We start from the raw sequence: 22,849 nt of genomic DNA, 5'->3' as shown, positions 1-22,849 counted from the left end.
ATGCCTTCAACCGAAATGTGTCTTCCTCATTTAACCCAACCCCTCTGAATCAGAGAGGTGCGGGGGGGCTACCTTAATCAACATCCATGTCTTTGGCCCCATGGAACAGTGGCTTAACTGCCTTGCTCAAGGGCAGAATGACAGATTTTTACCTTGTCAGCTCAGGGAGGCTACCTGCCGCTACTGGGGCCCCACAAGGGTGCGTGCTTAGCCCCCTCCTGTACTCTCAGTTCACCCATGACTGTGTGGCCAAGAACGCCTCCAACTCAATCATCAAGTTTGCAGACGACACAACAGTATTGATTACCAACAATGACGAGGCAGTCTACATGGAGGAGGTGAGGGCTCTGGGAGTGTGGTGCCTGGAAAATATCCTCTCACTCAACAAAAGAAAGGAGATGATCGTGGACTTCAGGAAATAGCAGAGGTAGTACCCCCTATCCACATTGACGGGACCATAGCAGAGAAGGTGGAAAGCTTAAAGTTCCTTGGCGTATACATCACTGACAAACTGAAATGATCCACCCACACAGACAGTGTGGTGAAGAAGGTGCAACAGCGCCTCTTCAACCTCAGGAGACTGAAGAAATTTGTCTTGGTACCTAAAACCCTCACAAACTTTTATAGATGCACAACTGAGAGCATCCTGTCGCCTGTATCACCGCCTGGTGTGTCAACTGCACCGCCCGCAACCGCAGGGCTCTCCAGAGGGTAGTGCGATATGCCCAACTCGTCACCGGGGGCAAACTACCTGCCCTCCAGGACACCTACAGCACCCGATATCAAAGGAAGGCCAAAAAGATAATAAAGGACAACAACCACCCATCCCACTGCCTGTTCACCCCGCTATCATCCAGAAGGCAAGGTCAATACAGGTGCATCAACGCTGGGACCGAGAAGCTGTTTTTAAGTCTCTATCTCAAGGCCATCAGACTGTTAAATAGCCATCACTAGCACATTAGAGGCTGCTGTCTATATAGACTTGAAATCCCTGGCCACTCTAATAAATGGCACACTAGTCACTTTAATAATGTTTACATAGCTTGCACTACTCATCTAATATGTATATATTCTATTATACTGTATCTTAGTCTATGCCGCTCTGACATTGCTCATCCATATATTTATACACTGCTCAAAAAAATAAAGGGAACACTAAAATAACACATCCTAGATCTGAATGAATGAAATATTCTTATTAAATACTTTTTTCTTTACATAGTTGAATGTGCTGACAACAAAATCACACAAAAATGATCAATGGAAATCAAATTTATCAACCCATGGAGGTCTGGATTTGGAGTCACACTCAAAATTAAAGTGGAAAACCACACTACAGGCTGATCCAACTTTGATGTAATGTCCTTAAAACAAATCAAAATGAGGCTCAGTAGTGAGTGTGGCCTCCACGTGCCTGTATGACCTCCCTACAACGCCTGGGCATGCTCCTGATGAGGTGGCAGATGGTCTCCTGAGGGATCTCCTCCCAGACCTGGACTAAAGCATCCGCCAACTCCTGGACAGTCTGTGGTGCAATGTGGCGTTGGTGGATGGAGCGAGACATGATGTCCCAGATGTGCTCAATTGGTTTCAGGTCTGGGGAACGGGCGGGCCAGTCCATAGCATCAATGCCTTCCTCTTGCAGGAACTGCTGACAGACTCCAGCCACATGAGGTCTAGCATTGTCTTGCATTAGGAGGAACCCAGGGCCAACCGCTGGGCTGTAAGCACAACCCCCACCTGTGGACGTCGGGCCCTCATACCACCCTCATGGAGTCTGTTTCTGACCGTTTGAGCAGACACATGCACATTTGTGGCCTGCTGGAGGTCATTTTGCAGGGCTCTGGCAGTGCTCCTCCTTGCACAAAGGCGGAGGTAGCGGTCCTGCTGCTGGGTTGTTGCCCTCCTACAGCCTCCTCCACGTCGCCTGATGTACTGGCCTGTCTCCTGGTAGCGCCTCCATGCTCTGGACACTACGCTGACAGACACAGCAAACCTTCTTGCCACAGCTCGCATTGATGTGCCATCCTGGATGAGCTGCACTACCTGAGCCACTTGTGTGGGTTGTAGACTCCATCTCATGCTACCACTAGAGTGAGAGCACCACCAGCATTCAAAAGTGACCAAAACATCAGCCAGGAAGCATAGGAACTGAGAAGTGGTCGTGGTCACCACCTGCAGAACCACTCCTTTATTGGGGGTGTCTTGCTAATTGCCTATAATTTCCACCTGTTGTCTATTCCATTTGCACAACAGCATGTGAAATTTATTGTCAATCAGTGTCGCTTCCTAAGTGGACAGTTTGATTTCACAGAAGTGTGATTGACTTGGAATTACATTGTGTTGTTTAAGTGTTCCCTTTATTTTTTTGAGCAGTGTATATTCTTAATTCATCATTCCTTTACTTAGATTTGTCTGTATTGGGTATATTTTGTGAAATAGTTAGATATTACTTGTTAGATATTACTGCACTGACGGAGCTAGAAACACAAGCATTTCGCTACACCCGCAATGACATCTGCTAAACACGTATGTGACCAATAAAATTTGATTTGATAAAAGTTAACAGATCTTACTGTGCAAGTTGTTTTCTCATGATGACAAAACAAGAAAAAAGTACAAGGAAGTACTTGTCTTTATTTAAACAGATACAGCTTGATTACTTTATCTTTTAAGAAATGTCAATCAAACGATGAATAGACTCTACAGGGTGGTAGGTAGCCTAGCGGTTAAGAGTATTGGGCCAGTCACCGAAAGGTTGTTGGCTCAAATCCCTGCGCCGACTAAGTGAAAAATCAGTTGATGTGCCATAAAGCAAGGCACTTAACCCTAATTGCTTCTGTAAGTCGCTCTTGATAAGAGGGTCTGCTAAATGACTCAAATGTAAATACAAATATATATATTACCACGTATTTAAAAAAAAATACAATGACTTGTATCCATATACTCAACTTCCTATTTGTCCAACAAAAATAATATTTTATAAAACAGTTGTAGTCTATCCTTATTTACACATGCATCATCAAACATAGTACAATTTAATTGAAAGTGCACATTCAAATCTACACAGTGTTTATGAATTTTACTTTTTGTAAAATGTCAGGATGCCACTTTTGTGGATCTGCATGAATTATGTAATCTCCCCCCTTGTGGGTTTGTCTTTCTAACTTAATTTTGATCAATTCTGTCACATAATTTCAGTCTCGTTTCTCTTTTTTTCCAGAAAAGTTCTGACATTGCTGACGTTGCTCTCCACATCCTCCTCCATGCCACCTGCCTCCTCCCTCTGTCCGGCCCTCCCACATGGGCGTGGGGGCCTCAATTTCTCTTGGCCGTCCACCCGCAGAATGGTACACCAGCCATCAATACCTTCACAGAGACAGAGGAGAAGACAGAGGAGAATCAGAGCAGTTTCTCTCTTTATCTTCAATATAAAAAAGACAAACACAAAACTCAGAGTTACTCAGCTATAGCATACCTTGTAGACTGCAGTGCTTTCCACTGCCTTTACTGGCAAAATGTAAGACTGATCCTTTCTTGCTGCAAGCAGAAGAGACGGGGAGACTTGGGAGACAAGGGTAAGCGATGAGAGGGGAGGTATTGAAGCATGCACTGCACTGCACAGCTGTGGAGAACATGGAAAAAGGTTCATCATTAATATAGCTATTAACAATATAAATAAATATAACTAAACAATATATTTTTGGGATATATAAGCATTACTGTGAAAAGTCTACACCCATATGCACTTCATATAATTATGCTAAATGTTCATGCTGACTGACTTGCACAGACGTCCTCATACTAATTTTCTTGCTGACTCTGTGGAGCTGTACTCATCTTCTGGTTCTGACTTACTCACTGCACTTTGCTGTGCCCTCTTAAGTGCTCAAAATTATGTTGCTTTTCTGTTCTCTTCCCCGAGCTCACAATCTGAGGCCAACTTTTTGCTCCTGACTAACAAGATGTATTTTAGCGCTGTAAGGATACAGGTCAGTTAACATGTCCGAGCCCAATTTCCCGATAGGTTGGAATTTAAGCTTAGGAATGTTTTAACTATGCATCTTTCACCGATTTGGCAGATCATTGCGCATATGTTAGACTACACATTATGAAATATATTGAGACAAATTACAGACAGTAGCCTACAAGTAGAAAAATATAACGTGATTGAACATGAAACGTATTTCAATATGATTGAAATAGGCCTATAGACTACTGTTTATTTTATTTATGTTTTCACTTGAAGCATACATCGCTTGCTTGTATCAATTGCAAAGACATTGGCAACTTTGTATTTGTTGTCAACTTTGTTCTGAAGTTATCCGTGGTGCCAGAGAGACGGATAAACCATGTGAGGTTATGTTTAGCGAAGATCTAAATATGTATATGTGACGCCGGAGGACAACAAAGCATCCACTGATGCACTTCTATGAGTAGTCTGACACCGAACCCAAATCGGCTGCGCGCGTGCGCCATCGTGCATAAATGTATTTTCTCCCCCCACACCAAACACGATCCGCAGGTTAAAATATCAAAACAAACTCTGAACCAATTATATTCATTTGGGGACAGGTCGAAAAGTATTAAACATTTATTGCAATTTAGCTAGCTTGTTGTTGCTACAGGTTTAATGCTAACCTGAACCTGAATAGAAGAAATGTGCATCCACAGGACAATTCTGCTGACACTTTGAATATCACATTCCTGTCGGAGTCCGTCTCATCCTTACCTGATGGCACACATCTGTAAGCAGAAAAGACTATGTTTAGCTGTCAAGCTCCCGTCTATTCCTCTTTGGATTGGTGGACACATCTCGTTATAACACTTTTTTAAATATTCGGTGAGGGGTGTTGACATCAACCCCCTGTATTAGTTTGGATTTAAATCGGCTGGGAAATCTATGGCAATACTTAAATGGCTGTCTAGCAATTACCAACTTAAAAGTTTGAAGAATTTAAAAATGTGTAAATATTGTACAATCTATGTCTGCAGAGAAAGACTTACACAGAAAGACTCATAGCGGTAATCACTGCCAAAGGTGATTCTAACATGTATTGACTCAGGGGTGTGAATACTTATGTAAATTAGATATCTGTATTTAATTTAATACATTTGTTAATTTCTAAAAACATGTTTTCACTTTGTCATTATGGAAAATTCTGTTTTGATGCGTGAGAACAACAATTGAATCCATTTTGAATTCAGGCTGTAACACAAAATGTGGAATAAGTCAAGGGGTAACGTTATGAGTACTTTCTGAAGGCACTGTGTGTGTGTATATATACTTTTATTTTGCTACAGCAAATAGTGTTTTATAAGCTCATGTGGGCTGGGGATCCCTGAGAAGATGCATGACACCATAATAAAATAAATCAATCATGCAATATGGCTTCTGCTAGCTAGTCTTCAGATAACAAGTCAACATGATCTAATCCGTTTTCAATATACTCGCCCATATAGCATCTTGTTCCTATCTCTCCCCATTATATTCACAAAACCCTGAAACATGTAACTAGCTATTGCACTTACTGCGAGTAATGTTCTTATTCAGACTTTCGCAAATGTTTTGTTTACAAAGATACGGAAACTCTAACTTCCTGTTTCCATATGTCGATAATTGAGTCAAGATGATGCACCGATGCGAATGTCAAATAAATTGTATCAAATCACCACACATGACATATACATGAGATATCCACTTCTGTGTAGTTCTTAATTTTACCTAAATTGTGATTAACTCATGTGCATTGGGGCATTTGTAATCATATTAGTTTATGCCTGCAGTGTTGTAGGGTGTTGGGGGGAAAACGACCCCTTAAATGTATTTTATGAGAACCAATAGCAACATTTGGTAAGATTTAGATATGTACATACAGTACTGGCTATCCGTAAGCAAACACTTTTTAAAGAGAAGTGGTCAGAAATACATTTTTTTGTTTTAGATCAGGGCAAAACACCCCCCCTCAATAGGGCAAACTGACCCCTGAAGGTGTGTTAATCTATTTTATGTTTCACTTTGACATTTGAGTAATTGACACTTAAAATCTAAAGTCTGATATTTGATTTATTTAATTAAAATACCTAAAGTAAAAATGATATTACACATCTCACTATTAATATCCTCATTATGATGGGGGTGGGGGGAATATTATAATCAATGTACATGAAAATTGTTTTGAGATGAGACACATACATTTTTTAGTTGAGCAAGAGTAGCGGCAGTCAATGAAAGTGTGGAAATAGTGGTTTCTGTGAGAATTACAGGAAGTTAAACCCAGAGAGGTGTTTAACCCCAAGCCACCTAATTACTTCTTTACAATGTGCCTTTAAAAAACACTAACTTTTAGGTGTCCAATGTTATAGCTGTGTGGTTCTTGTAATGATCCATAATTAAAATCTGGACTTTTGTGAGCCGTACTCAAGGAAACAAGACAGAAAGAAGAAAAAAAACTAGAGACAACCAAATAAAATTACATTTTGAAGTAAAAATCTTCAGATTATATTCTCAAACACAAAAAGATTACATTTTGTTTGAACACAGAACCATATGCAGATACTGTTTGACATACATGTTATACAGTTTTACAACCACACAAACTAGTTATTGATCACAAGATTCAAAAACGACTTTAGGGACATGTTACAGAATATTTTAAATGGTGTGAAAAATGCTGGTAAATGTGGTTTTACAATCACTCTCTCTTTTTATACAAGTTATTAAAAAAAGTAATCAAAATGTCAGTCTTCAATTTCAATAAATATGGGCAAAATATTAATGGTTAAATCAAAACGAGAATAATAAGTCCAGACTCTACACCAATTTCTTTAAAACGTATGGTTCTTTGATCTAAAACTAAAAATGTCATGTCAATAGCAAAATTTGAAAACAAAAACAATGTTGTCCAAAAATATTCCATCTCTTAAAAACACATTGAAATGTACACATGCAAATCCCAGCTACCTTTTATGAGCTCTAATAAACATTCACTGCGCAACACTGAACTGTCCTACATCTGCATGTTAAACTACACCTCTGTTGCTCATTTCAAATAGCCAACGTCTAGAACAGGCAAGAAAAATAAGCTGTGTGTTACTAAATTGCTGCAGGACCTACTGCAAAAATAATGCTAACATCGTGGCAAGAATAAAAATCCTGTATCTAAAAAGGCAGGGAAGAAAAACTAGACCCTGAACATTTTTTGAAAATATAAGCTATAAGAAAGCGAAGGATAATCATTAAGGAGATGTATGACAATGAAAAGGTAGAGGTCTAGCCTGCAGGCAGGATAAGCAATGGAATGCTGCTGAGGGAATGAGATCCGTCTCATCAGCGCACTACTTTAGGCCTACTGTGTGCCCTGAGAACCCTGGCTGTAGTTTCCATATTGGCTGTAGTACTGATTCCATTGGCTCTGGTTCTGGTAATACTGCTGCCACTGCTGTGCATACTAGATCAGAGAGAGCAAGACATTATCAACAGAGCTTTAGACAGGTGAACATGATATATGGGACAACCTAAGAAACTAGGTTGGCCCAACTCACCTGTTGATACTGCTGGTTGTAGGTCTGTTGCTGCTGGTTGTAGGTCTGTCCAGTGGCAACAGGAGCAGCGGAGGCGGCAGGAGTTTGGCTGTAGCTCTGGCTGTAACCTGGGTACTGGCTGTAGCTGCCATAGTTGTAACCCTGGTTGTAGTTTCCCTGATTGTATCCCTGGTTGTATGTCTGTGGCTACAAATTAAAACATACGATGTCAGAAAGTTTGAAGGACTGGTGAAGAGTTGACAGAGGAACAAATTCCAGAGGGAGAACCACATGTAGGGAGATGCCATTTAACACAGTTTACCTGTCCTTGGCTGTAACTCCCAGTGACTCCCTTGTTATATTGTCCTTGGCGGTGCTGATTGTAGCTCACTCCAGATTGCTGGTTGCGGTTGTAGTCATGTTGTCCTCCTGCAGCACCATCACGGTTGCTCCCCCAGCGGTTCTGCTGGTAGCCTCCATGGTTATACCCTGTAAAGCAAAAGCAGTAGGCTCACTAACAGAAAAAAATAAAAAGTTTAAAAATAAATAAATTCCGCAGAAACCTTCCACCTCACCTCCTCTGAAGTTGCCACCTTGACTCTGATAGCCTCCCTTTCCTCCTTGTGGGCCACCACGATTGTCATTGCGCTGGTAAGGTGCACCGCGACCACGGAATTCTCCTTGGCGGTTGTCGAAGCGTTTGTCTGGGGGTGGGCCGGCCTTGCGGCCCTCCTCATTGTATTTCTTTACCAGCGTGTCAGCCTCTTCTCGTAGCAGCTCGATGAAGGTCACGTTGTCAAGAAACTCACCAGCTTCTGGGAGCACAAAGTTGGCTACAGGAAGCAGAGGGGTTGGACGTTGTCAGGACGAGTATAGCGGCGCCATCGAAAGAAAGAAAATCCTTATTACTATCTGATAGACAATACTAGGAAGGGGTAGGAAGGGAAAAGAGGGAAGTGGGGGAAAGTTATACCGGAATTATAGCAAAACATTACCTCAAGGGACAGGGGAGTATTTGATCCAGTTTAAGGAGGATTTGTATTTAACTAGGCAAGTCAGTTAAGAACAAATTCTTATTTACAATGACGGCCTACCCCGGCCAAACCCTAACGACACTGGGCCAATTGTGCGCCGCCCTATGGGACTCCCAATCATGGCCGGTAAGGATACAGCCTGGAATCGAACCAGGGTCTGTAGTGCCTTAGACCGCTGCGCCACTCAGGAGACCATAGGAAAATAACAAAACTAAGGAGAGTGATGAATATGTACAGTTTTCAGTTGTAAACCACAAATATAGCTTACGGAAGCATAGCCTGTGGGCGTATGTCCTCAGTTAGTCCTTAAGTAATAAATGGTGATTTTTTTCCACTCCCCTGGTACTGGAAATTGCACTGCCAATGGTTTTGTTAAAATTTTCAATTGATAATCTATTAAAAATCTCATCCTTCAAGGGCCAGAATCAATACCCAACACGTGAAATGGATATCACCCTGCACCCTGAGTTTGCAGTGCTAAATAGATGAATGAGAAAGATGAAAGAAATGGTTCAAAATAAGAGAATGATAGATGATAAAGGGGGAAATAGTGGGAATAGCTCTTTAAAGGGGGGCGGGGGACGGGTGGGATCTTCCAAGTTTCGATAAAACAACAAAAAAAAAAACATAGGAAATGCATTGTCTTTGTGTGGTTTTTAATTTTTGTTATCCATGGAATTCCTACCTTTCATTTCTAATACAGCATGATCGGGAACATCCTTCCCTTCCTCATCAGTTCGCTTTAACGTTCGCTCTTTTAAATCCTCGTCCGTGGGACAAATTACAATAGCCTTGCGTTGAAAACCTTCAAAAGGACGCATTTTTCGTCTCTGGGCTGATCCATATACATTTGTCTAGCAAAGTTGACAAGAAAGAAGTAGAAGCTGTTTATTATTGTTCACTTGTCTGCTTTTGTTATGGCTTTGCGTTCCATAGGAGGGAAATTGGATTCCTGCAACGATGAAAGTGAGAGTCCCCCCCCCCCCCCCCATACTGTTCTGGAACTACATATGGTTCTCTCACAACCCAACAACTTACTTTTGTGTCTGGAATACATTTCCTGGGACAAAAAAAACTTTGGGGACCCATGTTAGCCATCTATTGGTTAAATTCTTGCAAGTTCTCAACATTTCCAATGAAAAGCTGAGAGCGTTAGCTACTTAAGGCCAGATTCTACATTAGAAAATAACAGTTGCGTTCATTTTTTATTCTGTTACAAAAATATGCTGCATCTTTTAATCAATTTTTGCCATGTTTACAACGCACCCTTACAAGGTTGATCAAATAGATGAATGTGCCCATTAATCCCTTCTGCCACACAGCTCACATTCACTTCCATATACTTAACAGTAGAAAAACTAAATCTGTAAAATCAATTGAATTGTCTCCAGGTAAACCCTTAAGGACAATCAATGAACTGTTTTTCTAACTATTCTGTATGTGGCAGGTATTTGCTATGCCACTGCTCTGATAATGACCTCTTTAAAAATCAACAAATAATGAATCATTTTTAAAGTTGGGTAATATTTCACCTACAATAACAGGGTCCCCATTTACTTACCAGAACTTACCTGTTTGTCAATAGCCCAACTGTCTCATGACAATAACAACAGACAATACCTACCTGTCAATACTCACTTACACTGTGGCACCCATTAGAATGTCCAGGACTTTACCTACTTTGAGTAACTTGAGCAAACGACCCTGAAAATTCAAACATGTTAGTTCACTTACCTTAAGGTTTTATTTATTTAACATACAACATTCAAAAAAGTTCCATATGCTGTCTGCATGTATAAATCAGCTATCATACATCAGAGGTGATGCGAGTTTAAACTTGAGCTAATGTTACAGTTAACGAACAACAGAAGGTGAATTTCTTACTCACCACCCGGCAGTGTTTACTTGTTTTTCAACATCTTATTATAGACATGGACTATTTGTACAGCGTATAGCTCTTTAAACAGGACATAGAGAGGATATCCCCAAAAAATATTGAGTAAAAACATACAATTGCAATACCGCTTTCATTTAAGCAAAACAGAAAGAATGATTTCAGCAGCATGCTCAGGGTGATAACTTCCAGGAGTTCAGATGTTGATCAAGAGACCGCATCACAGAGTGCATTAATGGACATGTGCATCAGTGAACAACAGTGGGCAGGAGGGAGGGTGAGCACAAAAATATAGTATTTGATGAGATATCAGACAGTACCTGATCCAGGATGTAGTTACGCTTCTTGCGGGCAGCGATCTGGATCAGCCTGTTCAGACACTGTGTGGCCTGCTGGATCAGGACATCCCACCGACCAGAATAGTTCTTCTGACGCCGCAGCCCCATCACCTGAAGGTGGAGGTTTTCATTACGTTAGAGGGGAACTTGACACTAAAAAAAGACCAAGACTAAAGGATTCTGTGTTCAAACAAAGATAACAGCTGACCTTCATCTTCTCCATTATGGCGTTGGTGCCCAGGATATTGTATTTCTTTGCAGGGTGCTCCTCCGCGTGCTTCAAGGCCCAAGTGGTTTTCCCAGACGCAGGCAGGCCAACCATCATCAATAGCTGAGGTAAAACAAGAGGGTCAAACGTGCAATTGGTCATGGCATCTCACAGCTACTGATGTCAAAAGCAATCTAGTCTAATGATTTTTTTAAATGAATGATCCACTTGATGATCTAACATGGCTGGCACTCACCTCACAGTCAGCCTTGGTGGCAGGCCCAATAGTCCCCCGCATCCTGTTCTCTAGAGGGACGTTCTGAATGAAGGTGTATCCCTCAGGCAGGGGGAAGAAGGGCTCCTCTTTCTGGCCAAAGTTGAATTCAATGGCACAGTTCTTCACAAGAACGTGGGGAAAGAGTGGCCGCTCGGCCAACTCCTCCCGTGGCACACGGAAGGCCACATCCAGCCACTTGCCGTTCTTAGAGAAGGCCATCTCCACTTCCTCACCGCTATTGAAGTCCTGAACAAGACATGACAAGGAAAACGTTTATGCTTATTGAGTACTCGGCTCTATTAGTCAGATGAAGTGAATCTTCTGCACCATCACAAATACTTACAATGTAGCACCCAAGGACATCGTTTTCACCAAACTTTTCCCCGTAATCCTCGAATTTACACTTGGAAGATTTCTTGCCAGTTCCTCCATAACCATAAGAGAATGGTTCTTCACCTGTAATAGCAGTAAAAAATAGGAGTTTGTGTGTTGTTTCAAATCACAGAAAATATTGATAATAACAATTACATAATCCTGAATGTTCCAGCTCAAGTACAGAAGCATTTTTATAAACTGACCAAGCTGTGTGTTGCAGGTGTCCAGAGACCAGCCAATGCGCACTACATGAGGATCAGGCTCACTGCTGGGAAGGTGCTTCACAGAGATCTCCTCGTTTATCTGGGCAACAAAAACATGCACCAAATTATTATTCATAAAAATCGAATGAGACTCAACAGCAAAAAAATAAAAAAAATAATGCAATATTCCATCTGCAAAGCACCCAAGTGAAATGCAACTTAATTTGAAAAGTAAATACTCTACCTTCATTTCAAAGCAGACACGCCCTTTGTTGACGCCATAGGAAGCTCGTGCACCTGACCACAGGTATGCAAAACCTTCAATGGTCAGCGGGTATCCACTATACCGGTCACGTGATACCTTGAAGTGCAGATCGCAATTATCTGTGAAAAGAAAAACCTCATCAAAAGTCAATAATAAACCATTTAAACCATTCAAACAAATCCTCCTACCATCCCGAAACATAGTACTTTCACTCACAAGTATCAATGGCCACAAGAGTGTCATCAAAATCTTCTTCCTCTTCCTCTGCTGGAGGCTGGGGAGAACGTCCCCTATGTGACGAGAGTGTGGAGCATAAGCTAGAGGTGTAGTTCTATAGACTGTTTTCAAGACACTTTAGTGAAGTAGTTTTCAAACTAGCCATGTGCACGGTTATTGGAATATCCGAACGGGCGTTAGTATTAGAATGTGCCAAAACATTTTATGGGCTTGTTTTAACACTGTAAATGCTTTTTCTAAATGAAATTATAATATCCATGTGATACAAGGATATACCATGACCATTTCAAATATTTTATTTAATAAAACATAAAAAATACTGGTAGCCTTCACGTTGGTAGCTTGTTGTTTATGTTGGCCAATCAAAGCGGCTCAATGTGTAGCAAGTGTAGTGAGAGTTCACTATTGCAATGCAAAATGGAATAAAATGACTGAATTAAAAGTTAGCGAAATTAGGAGTAGGCTACAACGAGCAACCAACAGGTAGGCTGTATTATCCGAATGGGGTTGGGGAGAAATCACTAAATGTGGCCTCAACTAGCTATACAGTGTAGCTAGCCTCTCTAGGCTACTCCAGTCAAGACAGGCACTGTTATCTGGGATGATAAATAACATCGTGGCTGCTACAAGTTAGGTAGTCTTGGCTGTACTCGAGTAGCGGCTCTCTATGCCTCCATCTGCTCGCTCCAATCTCACAGGCATCTCCGCAGATGCAGCAATAGAGCGCCAGCCTTTCCCCTCGCACAGCAGTTTTTTTTTTAAAACGCATGCATTTCAAATATCCGGATATCCAACAAAAATTCATGATACTATTCGAATCGCAAAATTATTTTAAACCCCCATCCCTATTTCAAACTTGTTCCACTTAGAAACATTTTAACACACACACAGTGTACCTTTTTTCCTCCCGATGTTCATAGTATCCATAGCCACGGCCTTCATCGTATGGCCTCTTACGGTTGTGTCGGTTATCCTCCGTTTTGACCTGGGTCGCCTGCTCAGCCTCCCGTTCATTGGCTGGCTCTGGATGATGAGCCCTTGGCGACTGTGGCTCCTTCTCTTCCTTCAACTGCTCCTGCTCCTTTTTCACCTCTGCTTTCATCACAAACTCCTCTGCACCAATGAGGTCAATGTTGTCAATCATTACTGCTTGAGCAACAGTGTGAATTGAGAGAATATACTAAGCATGAACAAGTTATTACTGACCTGGCTGAATTTCAGGCATCTCCACAGGCTCAATTGATGCCGACTCCAGAGGCTCTTGTTGCACAGGTTTTGGTTGCACAGGTTCTGGTTCCACAGGTTCCTCCATCTCCGGTTCCTCCATCTCCGGTTCTAGAACCTGCGGCTCTGGCTCTTGTCTTTTGTCTGACTCATACGCCTGCGGAATCTGTGGCTCCATCACATCTTCTGTGAAATCGACCATCCCATATTCCATTGCAGGGACTTGACCATACATCTGTGCCCCATCCCGGCTGTCTTCTTCACTCTGTTCATTATCACCATTCGCCTCATCAGCCTGCGGGACAAACTGTACTTCCTTGTCCTCAATATCTTTTTCTTCTTCCCCATCATCTTTAACTAATAAAGAAAACAGTGTCAGTACCACAAGCTGCTTCTTTTACATATTTGGAGCAGTACAGCAGTTTCATCTGCAAACAATCTGTGAACAACAGTGGACGTGGCTGTATTGGTGCAACCTTACAACTGTCTACATACACTTTGAACCCCCAATATTTGTACCGTTATCACCATCTCCAGCGTCTCCGCCAATATCGTTTTGCTGATCCCCCTCCTCCCCAACATCGGCAATCGGTGGCCCGTCCCCTTCACCTGCAGCCTCCGCCTCAAGTGCTGACTGCAACCTTGAGGCAAGATCTGCCTTCAGCCCACGAGTATCCAGGCCTCGCACCTGAAGTTCCTCCTTCAGCTCGTTGACTTTGAGCTTCTTCACATTGATTCCACTCATTTTTCATGCAACTTCTTCAGTGATCCGAAATTCCAATCTATACGAAATTAATGCACAGGCAAGGAAATCAGTTTAGAAATGTACTTAACCGCCTAGTAGTGGTAGCGTTAGTTAACTAGCTATTTACTGTAGTTAGTTACACATATTATTGCCCCATCTGAGCTAGCTAGCTCGCTATTTCGTTGCATTACAAGACCATGCATGGACTTCGCTCGCGTAGCAAAAACATACAATACACTGCGAAACAACGCACGGGTCAAAAGCCAAGTTTTCTTAAAGTTAGCTAGGTAGATTTCTACTGGAGAGCAAGCTTAGGTCTGACACACCAACACAACTAGCTGTATACAATAATGTATTTTTATTTAAATTAGACAAGTCAGTTAAGAACAAATTCTTATTTACAATGACGGCCTAACTCGTACTACCCTGGGCCAATTGTGCGCCGCACGATTACGACCGGTTGTGATACAGCCTGGAATCGAGCCAGGGTCTGTAGTGACGCCTCTAGCACTGAGCTGCAGTGCCTTAGACCGCTGCGCCACTCGGGAGCCCATAGATAGTATAGTGTGTCTACGATGTGTAGCTAAGTCATGTGAATTTATATTACTAACCTCTTTCCTCACCCCTATAATGTCCTTGCTAGAGATTCATGCATCGACCAACTCAACTAAAACAAAATGGACGATTCTGTCGCTACCGAAGCCCTCCCTCAGCGAAGCTGTATATCTGTTTCTTCTTCTTTAAGTTTCTATTGGCGAATCGCAACCAACTGACAGCTGCATACATCGTCACCTACTGTACTGGAGTGTGAGGCCGGTCACGACCTATCTATGCCTCCATATTCTCTTAATTAACTAACCCAAAATTTCTTATAAAATAATTCCGTACAAACCTCATTACTCCCATCACTCCATTCCCGTCCAACGTCTCTGACAACGTCTCTGACAACTCTCCAACAACCCCTTCCCTTCTACATCATACATTTCACAAAATAATACATGTTCAACCGTTTCCTCTACCATACAGCCATTACACAATCCAGTATCATGTTTCCCTATCAATTTCAAAGAGGAATTCAAACCTGTATGCCCTAATCTCGTCCTACACAACATAACTTCCTCCCTTCTGTTACCATTATATGACATTATCTCCCATACAGATTTCCTTGTACTATAAAAATGTCTTCCCTTACTACTTTCATCCCATTGTCTCTGCCAGCAATCTAACCCATTTTTCTGAATCAATATTTTAATTTCCCCTCTACCCAACTGCACCTGTATATCCACAATAGTATTTTACACTGCTTTTTTTGCTATTATATCTACTATATCATTTCTATAAACACCTCTATGATCTGGTATCCAACGGAACTGAATTTCAATATAATTTCTTTGTAACCCCAACACCATCATCAATCATTAACATTACTAAGATAGGACTAATAGCACCAACCTGTGGAGTTCCATTTTCCAACTGACATTCTCTTGATAACTCCGATCCCACCCTGACCTGGAAGGTTCGGTCAAACAAGAAATCCATAATCCAGCTGTATATCCTCCCACTAATACCCATTCCATTCAATTTAATCAGTAGACCTTCCCGCCACACTGTATCATATGCTTTTTCAATGTCAAAATATACTATAGTGGATTTAACAAGTGACATCAATAATAGATAATAGCTTTCACCTGGATTCACCTGGTCAGTCTTTGTCATAGAAAGAGCAGGTGTCACACTCAGTGTACATGTACAAAACATTAGGTACACCTGCTCTTTCCATGACACAGACTGCCCAGGTAAACCCAGGTGAAAGATATGATTCCTTATCGATGTCACCGGTTAAATCCACTTCAATCAGTGTAGTTGAAGCGGAGGATACAGGTTAAAGAAGGATTTTTAAGCCAAATTCATAACATATAATACGAATTGTAATCCGTAACATATCATACGAAATGGGTGATGGACATCACAAATGAATACAAACCATATGAAACGGTACATATCATTCCAAAATGTATCAGATTTACGTACAGAATAATACGAAATGCTCTGAGACCATGTTGATTGCAACAATCCCACCTGTTGCAACCTTCGCACCCCATCCGGTACAAGCAGAACCTTTTCCAGCACAGCTGAAAGAGCCAGAGCCACCAGTCCAGCAGTTTGTGCCAAATACAAAGAGGAAGAGGAGCCCATGGAGGAAGGAGAAGCAGCCCCCGCTAGACGAAAGGAAACTGCAGACATAATTTTGCAGGTAATCCTATAATTTTTTGTCTCTGGTACAGTGATTGGTTGTATTCATGTGAAAGTTTTGAAAAGGTATAGATTTAATGACACAACTGGTATCTTGCAACCGATAACGAGCAGAATAATCTACAGTCACTCTGGGTATCCCCTCAAAATGACACTCATAACAGCCATGCTGAAATATTATTAGATATACTGTAGATAGATGGTATATAATATAACTCAAATTAATTATGTTTCTACCAGGTGGATTTGCCAGTAGTGGAAGAAAACCCCACTCCGGACCCTATAGAGACAGTGGGAGCCAATGAAGGAGACACCTACCGATCCTTCAGATGTCACTGACCAATTAAAAGTGGTCATCGTGAGACTGGCACAGGAAATGCAGAATTATGCTCCATCTGAGGAAGGGCGTAAAGAACAATATTATAAACTGAGGATGAACAATTGCAAAATTGTGACTGCACCTCTATATTTGTACTGGCTCTTAACACCAGGGTCAGAGTTAAGGGTTTAGTGAGGGTAAGCTAAGGATCAGTTTTAGAGTTTTGCAGGTCAGCAGTGCCAGGGGTGATGGGTGTGCTGCCACTTGATGGACATTCTATGCATAGCAAAGTACCACGAGCACAGCAACAGTATTGTTTACCTTAGCAACGGGCTGCTCGTGGTGTTTTTTTACTGGTGAAGAACAAGAACTTGGATAGCTAGCATACCCCCGATGCCTATCGTTTGAGATTTTGGAAGTTTTAACTTTGGTAAAAGTGTTGATAAACAACCTAAACTTAACCACGACACTGGTGGGTCGAGAACATCAATCTGTTTTCACAACAGGACCGTTTTTTGTTGAGTTGTTAGGAACGCAAGAAAAATGGCAGAGGGAGCACTGAACGACCAAAGGGAGCACACAGCGATCTGCTTCAAGGCCTTTATGCTCAAGAATAGTACAAAAAGCAACCTCAACCTGTGAGTATTTGAATGATTGCCATAGTGGATAGCGAAGGTAGCGTGCTAGTTAAGTGAGTATGACACTGTTCTCCAACCTTTCCAGCTATGACCATCTTTCACGATTACTGACCAAGGTGATGGATGAGCGTCCAGAAAATGTGGTTGACATAATTGAAGACATGAGCCGTGAGGTGAAGCGGGAATTGCTGCAGGACAAGCAGAGCACCTTGAGAGACATGCCACTGGCAACGGCTGCACAGCTCTTGGCTGAGCAGCAGAGGTTACTGTTTTCAAGGAGAGGGGGTGATGATGGAGAACAAGAGGAGGAACTGGTAAGAGAAGAAATGACCAAGGTCCTTGCACATTCACTTTACCAAGACTGATTTGGGGAATGAATGAGCAAGTTGTATAGTGTAATCAATAATTATTTCAACTTGTCTGTGTCTCATTAGGTAGAAACACCGCTCCCCAATGTGAGTGAGCTTGGCTTCTTCCTGGAGCAGGCTGGAGTGGGACTGGGTAGAGAGGAGATGCTGAGGGTCTTCCTGGCACTCAAGCAGCTGGTGGATTCCCAACCGCTAGTGCGCTGCCGACTTTGGGGCAAGATCCTGGGCACAGAGGGAAACTATCTCGTTGCTGAGTGCGAGTACAGAGAGGGGGAGGAGGAGGAAGAGGGTAATGAGGAAACAGTGGAAGACGAGGAAAGAGATGGAGAACCTCGGGATGATGATGAGGAAGCTGATGTGGTGGAAGTGGTGAGTTACTGAAAAAATAGCTGTCTTACAGTATGTTGCTTTCATATTACGTTTCTTCTAGTATGAAAAGTTTATGATGACTTTGCATTTTAGATTGATACGCTCCCAAGATCCACCTTCAAGCCCCCGCCTGTGGTGCCAAAGGAGGACAATCGCACAGGTGTGAACAAGTTTACTTACTTTGTGTGCAGAGAGCCTGGCCTTCCCTGGGTGAAGCTGCCCACTGTCACTCCCACCCAGATCACAGCCGCACGCCACATCCGCAAATTCTTCACAGGGAGACTGGATGCCCCCATCATCAGCTATCCTCCTTTTCCTGGCAATGAGGCCAACTATTTGCGAGCCCAAATTGCTCGAATCTCTGCCGGCACACAGGTCAGTCCCCTCGGGTTCTATCAGTTTGCAGAGGAGGAAGGTGAGGAGGAAGAGGAGGGAGCCCGAGACAGCTTTGAAGAGAATTCTGACTTTGAGGGAATTCCTGTTCCTGAAATGGCAGAATCTCTATCCACCTGGGTGCATCATGTCCAGCACATCCTTCAACAGGTAACACTCAAACAAATTAATTTTCTAATGTGATTCTGATAAGCCATTTTTAACCCATTTTTTGTGTCCTGAAAATAATCACATGGCCTCTCCTAGGGTCGCTGTGTGTGGGTGAACCTGGCTGATAAGCCTGAGGATGACTTTGAGGAGGAAGCAGATGAAGAGGAGAAGGAGGAGGAGCCTGATGAGCCTGATCCAGAGGTGGGGCCTCCCCTCCTCACTCCACTCTCTGAGGATGCAGGTCAGTCTATTCCAGCGGAGAACAACTGCCCCCTCTCATTGAAGCCACGGAAGTTAAAGTACGACCGCGGTACTGAAGGCATTGTTTGCATAAAACATGATCCCCATTATAGTGAATGGAAATATGTCAATCTTCATGTAAATAAATACAACATTTTAAGACAATCATGGTACCAATAATTGCTTCTAATACACCAGATGTATGTCCTTGAACCAATTATTTTTAAATCGCACAGAGAAGAAGTTATAATTTAGTTGCTAATGGCAGCCTGCAGTAGCCCGGTCGGTCTTTAACTTGAGGTACTCAATGAGAGGGGGCAGCACTGAGCTAGCCTGCAACGTCACTTCCTGGAGTAGCTCCAAATAGAAGAGAAAATAAGCAAAGACAGTACGGTATGAAGATAGGCTTAAACTGCTCTCCAATAGAAATCCCTGATCAAACTTGTAGGCGATGTCATGGCGACGTTGGCTAGCTAGAAACACAGAATGTGCAAGCCGTCAAATCAAAGGCACTCATTTTTGATGAAAATAAAAATGTGTCACTTTCACAAGGTTGGAGTAATAACATGTTCAAATGCATATGACATTGGCTGAAATCTAGGTTGTGCCTTTAGATTTCGAGAAAATTCACAACAAAGGAAGATTTTTCAATTCTCACTGACCTCTCAAACCCCAAAGTCTGCTTCGCAAGCATTCCCAGAAGTCTGGCAATGTTTTGTCTTTGGGTTTAGAAACTCTGCTATAAGGACACAGCTGACGCTTACACCGACTACATGGTTTGGGGGTGCTGTCGAGAAATATCCGCCAACGGGCGAGGGAGGGGGATTGAGGAAAAATATTGACCTGCTCATAGAGTGCTGTCACCAGGAATAATAAAGGCCTAGTTCACTGATTTAGTTGAAAAAACACCATGCCGGAGTAATGAAGGCCTAGTTAGATGTTTTTTAATTATATACACTGCTCAAAAAAATAAAGGGAACACTAAAATAACACATCCTAGATCTGAATGAATGAAATATTCTTATTAAATACTTTTTTCTTTACATAGTTGAATGTGCTGACAACAAAATCACACAAAAATTATCAATGGAAATCAAATTTATCAACCTATGGAGGTCTGGATTTGGAGTCACACTCAAAATTAAAGTGGAAAACCACACTACAGGCTGATCCAACTTTGATGTAATGTCCTTAAAACAAGTCAAAATGAGGCTCAGTAGTGCGTGTGGCCTCCACGTGCCTGTATGACCTCCCTACAACGCCTGGGCATGCTCCTGATGAGGTGGCGGATGGTCTCCTGAGGTGGTTGGTCTCCTGACGGATGGTCTCCTGACTCCAGCCACATGAGGTCTAGCATTGTCTTGCATTAGGAGGAATCCAGGGCCAACCGCACCAGCATATGGTCTCACAAGGGGTCTGAGGATCTCATCTCGGTACCTAATGGCAGTCAGGCTACCTCTGGCGAGCCCATGGAGGGCTGTGCAGCCCCCCAAAGAAATGCCACCCCACACTATGACCGACCCACCGCCAAACCGGTCATGCTGGAGGATGTTGCAGGCAGCAGAACGTTCTCCACGGCGTCTCCAGACTGTCACGTCTGTCACATGTGCTCAGTGTGAACCTGCTTTCATCTGTGAAGAGCACAGGGCGCCAGTGGCGAATTTGCCAATCTTGGTGTTCTCTGGCAAATGCCAAACATCCTGCACGGTGTTGGGCTGTAAGCACAACCCCCACCTGTGGACGTCGGGCCCTCATACCACCCTAATGGAGTCTGTTTCTGACCGTTTGAGCAGACACATGCACATTTGTGGCCTGCTGGAGGTCATTTTGCAGGGCTCTGGCAGTGCTCCTCCTGTTCCTCCTTGCACAAAGGCGGAGGTAGCGGTCCTGCTGCTGGGTTGTTGGCCTCCTCCACGTCTCCTGATGTACTGGCCTGTCTCCTGGTAGCGCCTCCATGCTCTGGACACTACGCTGACAGACACAGCAAACCTTCTTGCCACAGCTCGCATTGATGTGCCATCCTGGATGAGCTGCACTACCTGAACCACTTGTGTGGGTTGTAGACTCCGTCTCATGCTACCACTAGAGTGAAAGCACCGCCAGCATTCAAAAGTGACCAAAACATCAGCCAGGAAGCATAGGAACTGAGAAGTGGTCTGTTGTCACCACCAGCAGAACCACTCCTTTATTGGGGGTGTCTTGCTAATTGCCTAAAATTTCCACCTGTTGTCTATTCCATTTGCACAACAGCATGTAAAATTTATTGTCAATCAGTGTTGCTTCCTAAGTGGACAGTTTGATTTCACAGAAGTGTGATTGACTTGGAGTTACATTGTGTTGTTTAAGTGTTCCCTTTATTTTTTTGAGCTGTGTATATTTTTGTCATTACTAGACGAAACTAGACAAAACCTTCACCTTAACCAAACCCTTAACCCAGACCCTAACCTAATTTTTAATAAATTCTGACATTAAATATCAGTTTGGGCGTCAGGCGTATCCTTATAGCCTTTTTCAGCTCAAACTGCGCATTTTATGTCTCCATGAGACGCCATCTTAACCAACTTCATTTGGCTTCAATGCGCTATTGAGTCTTCACATAGGAATTAATGGTGTCACGTGAGCGATGGCTTTGTCCATTCATATATAATCATTGGTCTATTCTCAGTCAGTTGGTTGGCCTACATTTTCACTCCATGCTGGTGGCATGTCTATTATGATCATTCCTCTCTATGTGTTAAACTCCTTTCAACTGCATTTCAGAGACTACCAACACCCCTCCCTGGAGCTCCAAGATGTCCTCCACCCTCATCTCTCAGTTTGCTATTGCAGTGCTGCGCTCAAACCTCTGGCCAGGGGCTTATACTTATGCCAGTGGAAAGTAAGATTGAGTGTCATTTATTTATTTTTAGAACTTTGTAGGGATAATGTATTATATATTATTATAACTGTGGGATACAGACAATATCCCCAATCAAATAAATATGTTTTTTTTTGTTTCCTAATTTAGGAAGTTTGAGAACATCTACATTGGTTGGGGCCTGAAATTTGCAGGGGAAGGGTACATCCCAACTGTTCCAACAATGCCCCAGAGAGAATACCCCAGTGGGCCAGAGATCACAGAGTCCCTGGACCCCAGTCTGGAAGAAGAGCAGGCCCTGAAAGCAACCCTGGAGGAGCAGAGGGCTGCCCAAGAAGAGACAGAGGGCCTGGGTGAGGACGAAGAGGAGGAGGAAGAAGAGGATGATTAAAGATGACTTTGTAGTTAACAAACACTACATTACAAAATAGGCAACATTTACTGTTGACTAAAGCCAGAGGGCTCTATTCAATCCGCGTTGCAAAGTTCAGCTTTACAGCGTGATTGCAATTTAAAGGCAATGTTCCGGCTTTAGCTGAGACTGCTTTCATGGTAAACGCTGCGTATGTCGGCTCAAAATGACCTTTACATTTCTACTGCGGAATCTGTAACGCTTCAGTGATAGATTAAATAGAGCCCCTAATTTATTAAGAACAAATAAAACAATTTGCACAGCAATGTCCACTGAGAGAACAATGCTTGTTCATGTTTTTTTTATTAGTCAATTTTGAAAGATTATTACAGACAAACAGGTAGAGAGCAAAACACACACTGATCCCCTACCAAATCCAACCCACCTTCACCCACCACGCTCCAACAGTGTCCCACCCCAATACCAGGTTTTAATGAAACAATGTTTGTGCATTTAATTGACCTACTTTTTTAGACATCAGACCGTAGTCAGATGTGTTGGCAAGACAGACTTCACTTTTTATTAC

General features: G+C 42.6%; 2 protein-coding genes across 4 annotated transcripts; one reads left to right on the top strand and one right to left on the bottom strand.

Moving 5' to 3' along the window:
* Positions 1 to 6,468: 6,468 nt before the first annotated feature.
* LOC129868964 (heterogeneous nuclear ribonucleoprotein U-like protein 1) lies at positions 6,469 to 15,055 on the bottom strand. Of its 3 annotated transcripts, none has more exons than XM_055943349.1 (16): positions 14,948 to 15,055; positions 14,075 to 14,361; positions 13,562 to 13,936; positions 13,252 to 13,468; positions 12,335 to 12,408; positions 12,098 to 12,237; positions 11,854 to 11,953; positions 11,619 to 11,731; positions 11,255 to 11,521; positions 10,999 to 11,121; positions 10,773 to 10,901; positions 9,244 to 9,412; positions 8,100 to 8,357; positions 7,847 to 8,013; positions 7,546 to 7,731; positions 6,469 to 7,451 (listed from the first exon to the last, which is right to left on the bottom strand). In XM_055943349.1, exons 2-16 carry the CDS (start codon positions 14,322 to 14,324, stop codon positions 7,350 to 7,352), a joined length of 2,670 nt encoding a protein of 889 aa, XP_055799324.1. In that variant the 5' UTR covers positions 14,325 to 14,361; positions 14,948 to 15,055; the 3' UTR covers positions 6,469 to 7,349. The 3 variants fall into 3 exon arrangements, with proteins under 3 accessions (XP_055799324.1, XP_055799323.1, XP_055799325.1); XM_055943348.1 differs by having other exon boundaries at positions 14,936 to 15,054; XM_055943350.1 differs by having other exon boundaries at positions 14,099 to 14,361; positions 14,936 to 15,053.
* A 1,826-nt stretch (positions 15,056 to 16,881) lies between these two features.
* On the top strand, positions 16,882 to 22,589 carry LOC129868968 (radial spoke head protein 6 homolog A-like). The gene is made up of 7 exons (XM_055943368.1): positions 16,882 to 17,534; positions 17,620 to 17,848; positions 17,969 to 18,271; positions 18,365 to 18,814; positions 18,911 to 19,055; positions 21,815 to 21,932; positions 22,062 to 22,589. Exons 1-7 carry the CDS (start codon positions 17,440 to 17,442, stop codon positions 22,300 to 22,302), a joined length of 1,581 nt encoding a protein of 526 aa, XP_055799343.1. The 5' UTR covers positions 16,882 to 17,439; the 3' UTR covers positions 22,303 to 22,589.
* The last annotated feature ends 260 nt before the right edge of the window (positions 22,590 to 22,849 follow it).

Source organism: Salvelinus fontinalis, chromosome 13 (genome assembly GCF_029448725.1).
Source record: "Salvelinus fontinalis isolate EN_2023a chromosome 13, ASM2944872v1, whole genome shotgun sequence".
NCBI classification, from domain to species: Eukaryota; Metazoa; Chordata; class Actinopteri; order Salmoniformes; family Salmonidae; genus Salvelinus; species Salvelinus fontinalis.
The sequence above is the reverse complement of the archived record's forward strand: the minus strand, read 5'-3'. Positions and strand labels throughout refer to the sequence as shown.

Excerpts from the sequence above, each read along its gene's own strand:
- LOC129868964 (XM_055943349.1), bottom strand. The coding sequence starts at position 14,324 with ATGAGTGGAATCAATGTGAAGAAGCTCAAAGTCAACGAGCTGAAGGAG. Across the intron at positions 11,522-11,618 it reads ATGTCCTTGGGTGCTACATT|GACTTCAATAGCGGTGAGGA; the intron begins GTAAGTATTTGT and ends TGTCTTGTTCAG. Across the intron at positions 8,014-8,099 it reads AGGTGGCAACTTCAGAGGAG|GGTATAACCATGGAGGCTAC; the intron begins GTGAGGTGGAAG and ends TTTGCTTTACAG.
- LOC129868968 (XM_055943368.1), top strand. The coding sequence starts at position 17,440 with ATGGCAGAGGGAGCACTGAACGACCAAAGGGAGCACACAGCGATCTGC. Across the intron at positions 18,815-18,910 it reads TCCAGCACATCCTTCAACAG|GGTCGCTGTGTGTGGGTGAA; the intron begins GTAACACTCAAA and ends GGCCTCTCCTAG. Across the intron at positions 19,056-21,814 it reads TCCACTCTCTGAGGATGCAG|AGACTACCAACACCCCTCCC; the intron begins GTCAGTCTATTC and ends ACTGCATTTCAG.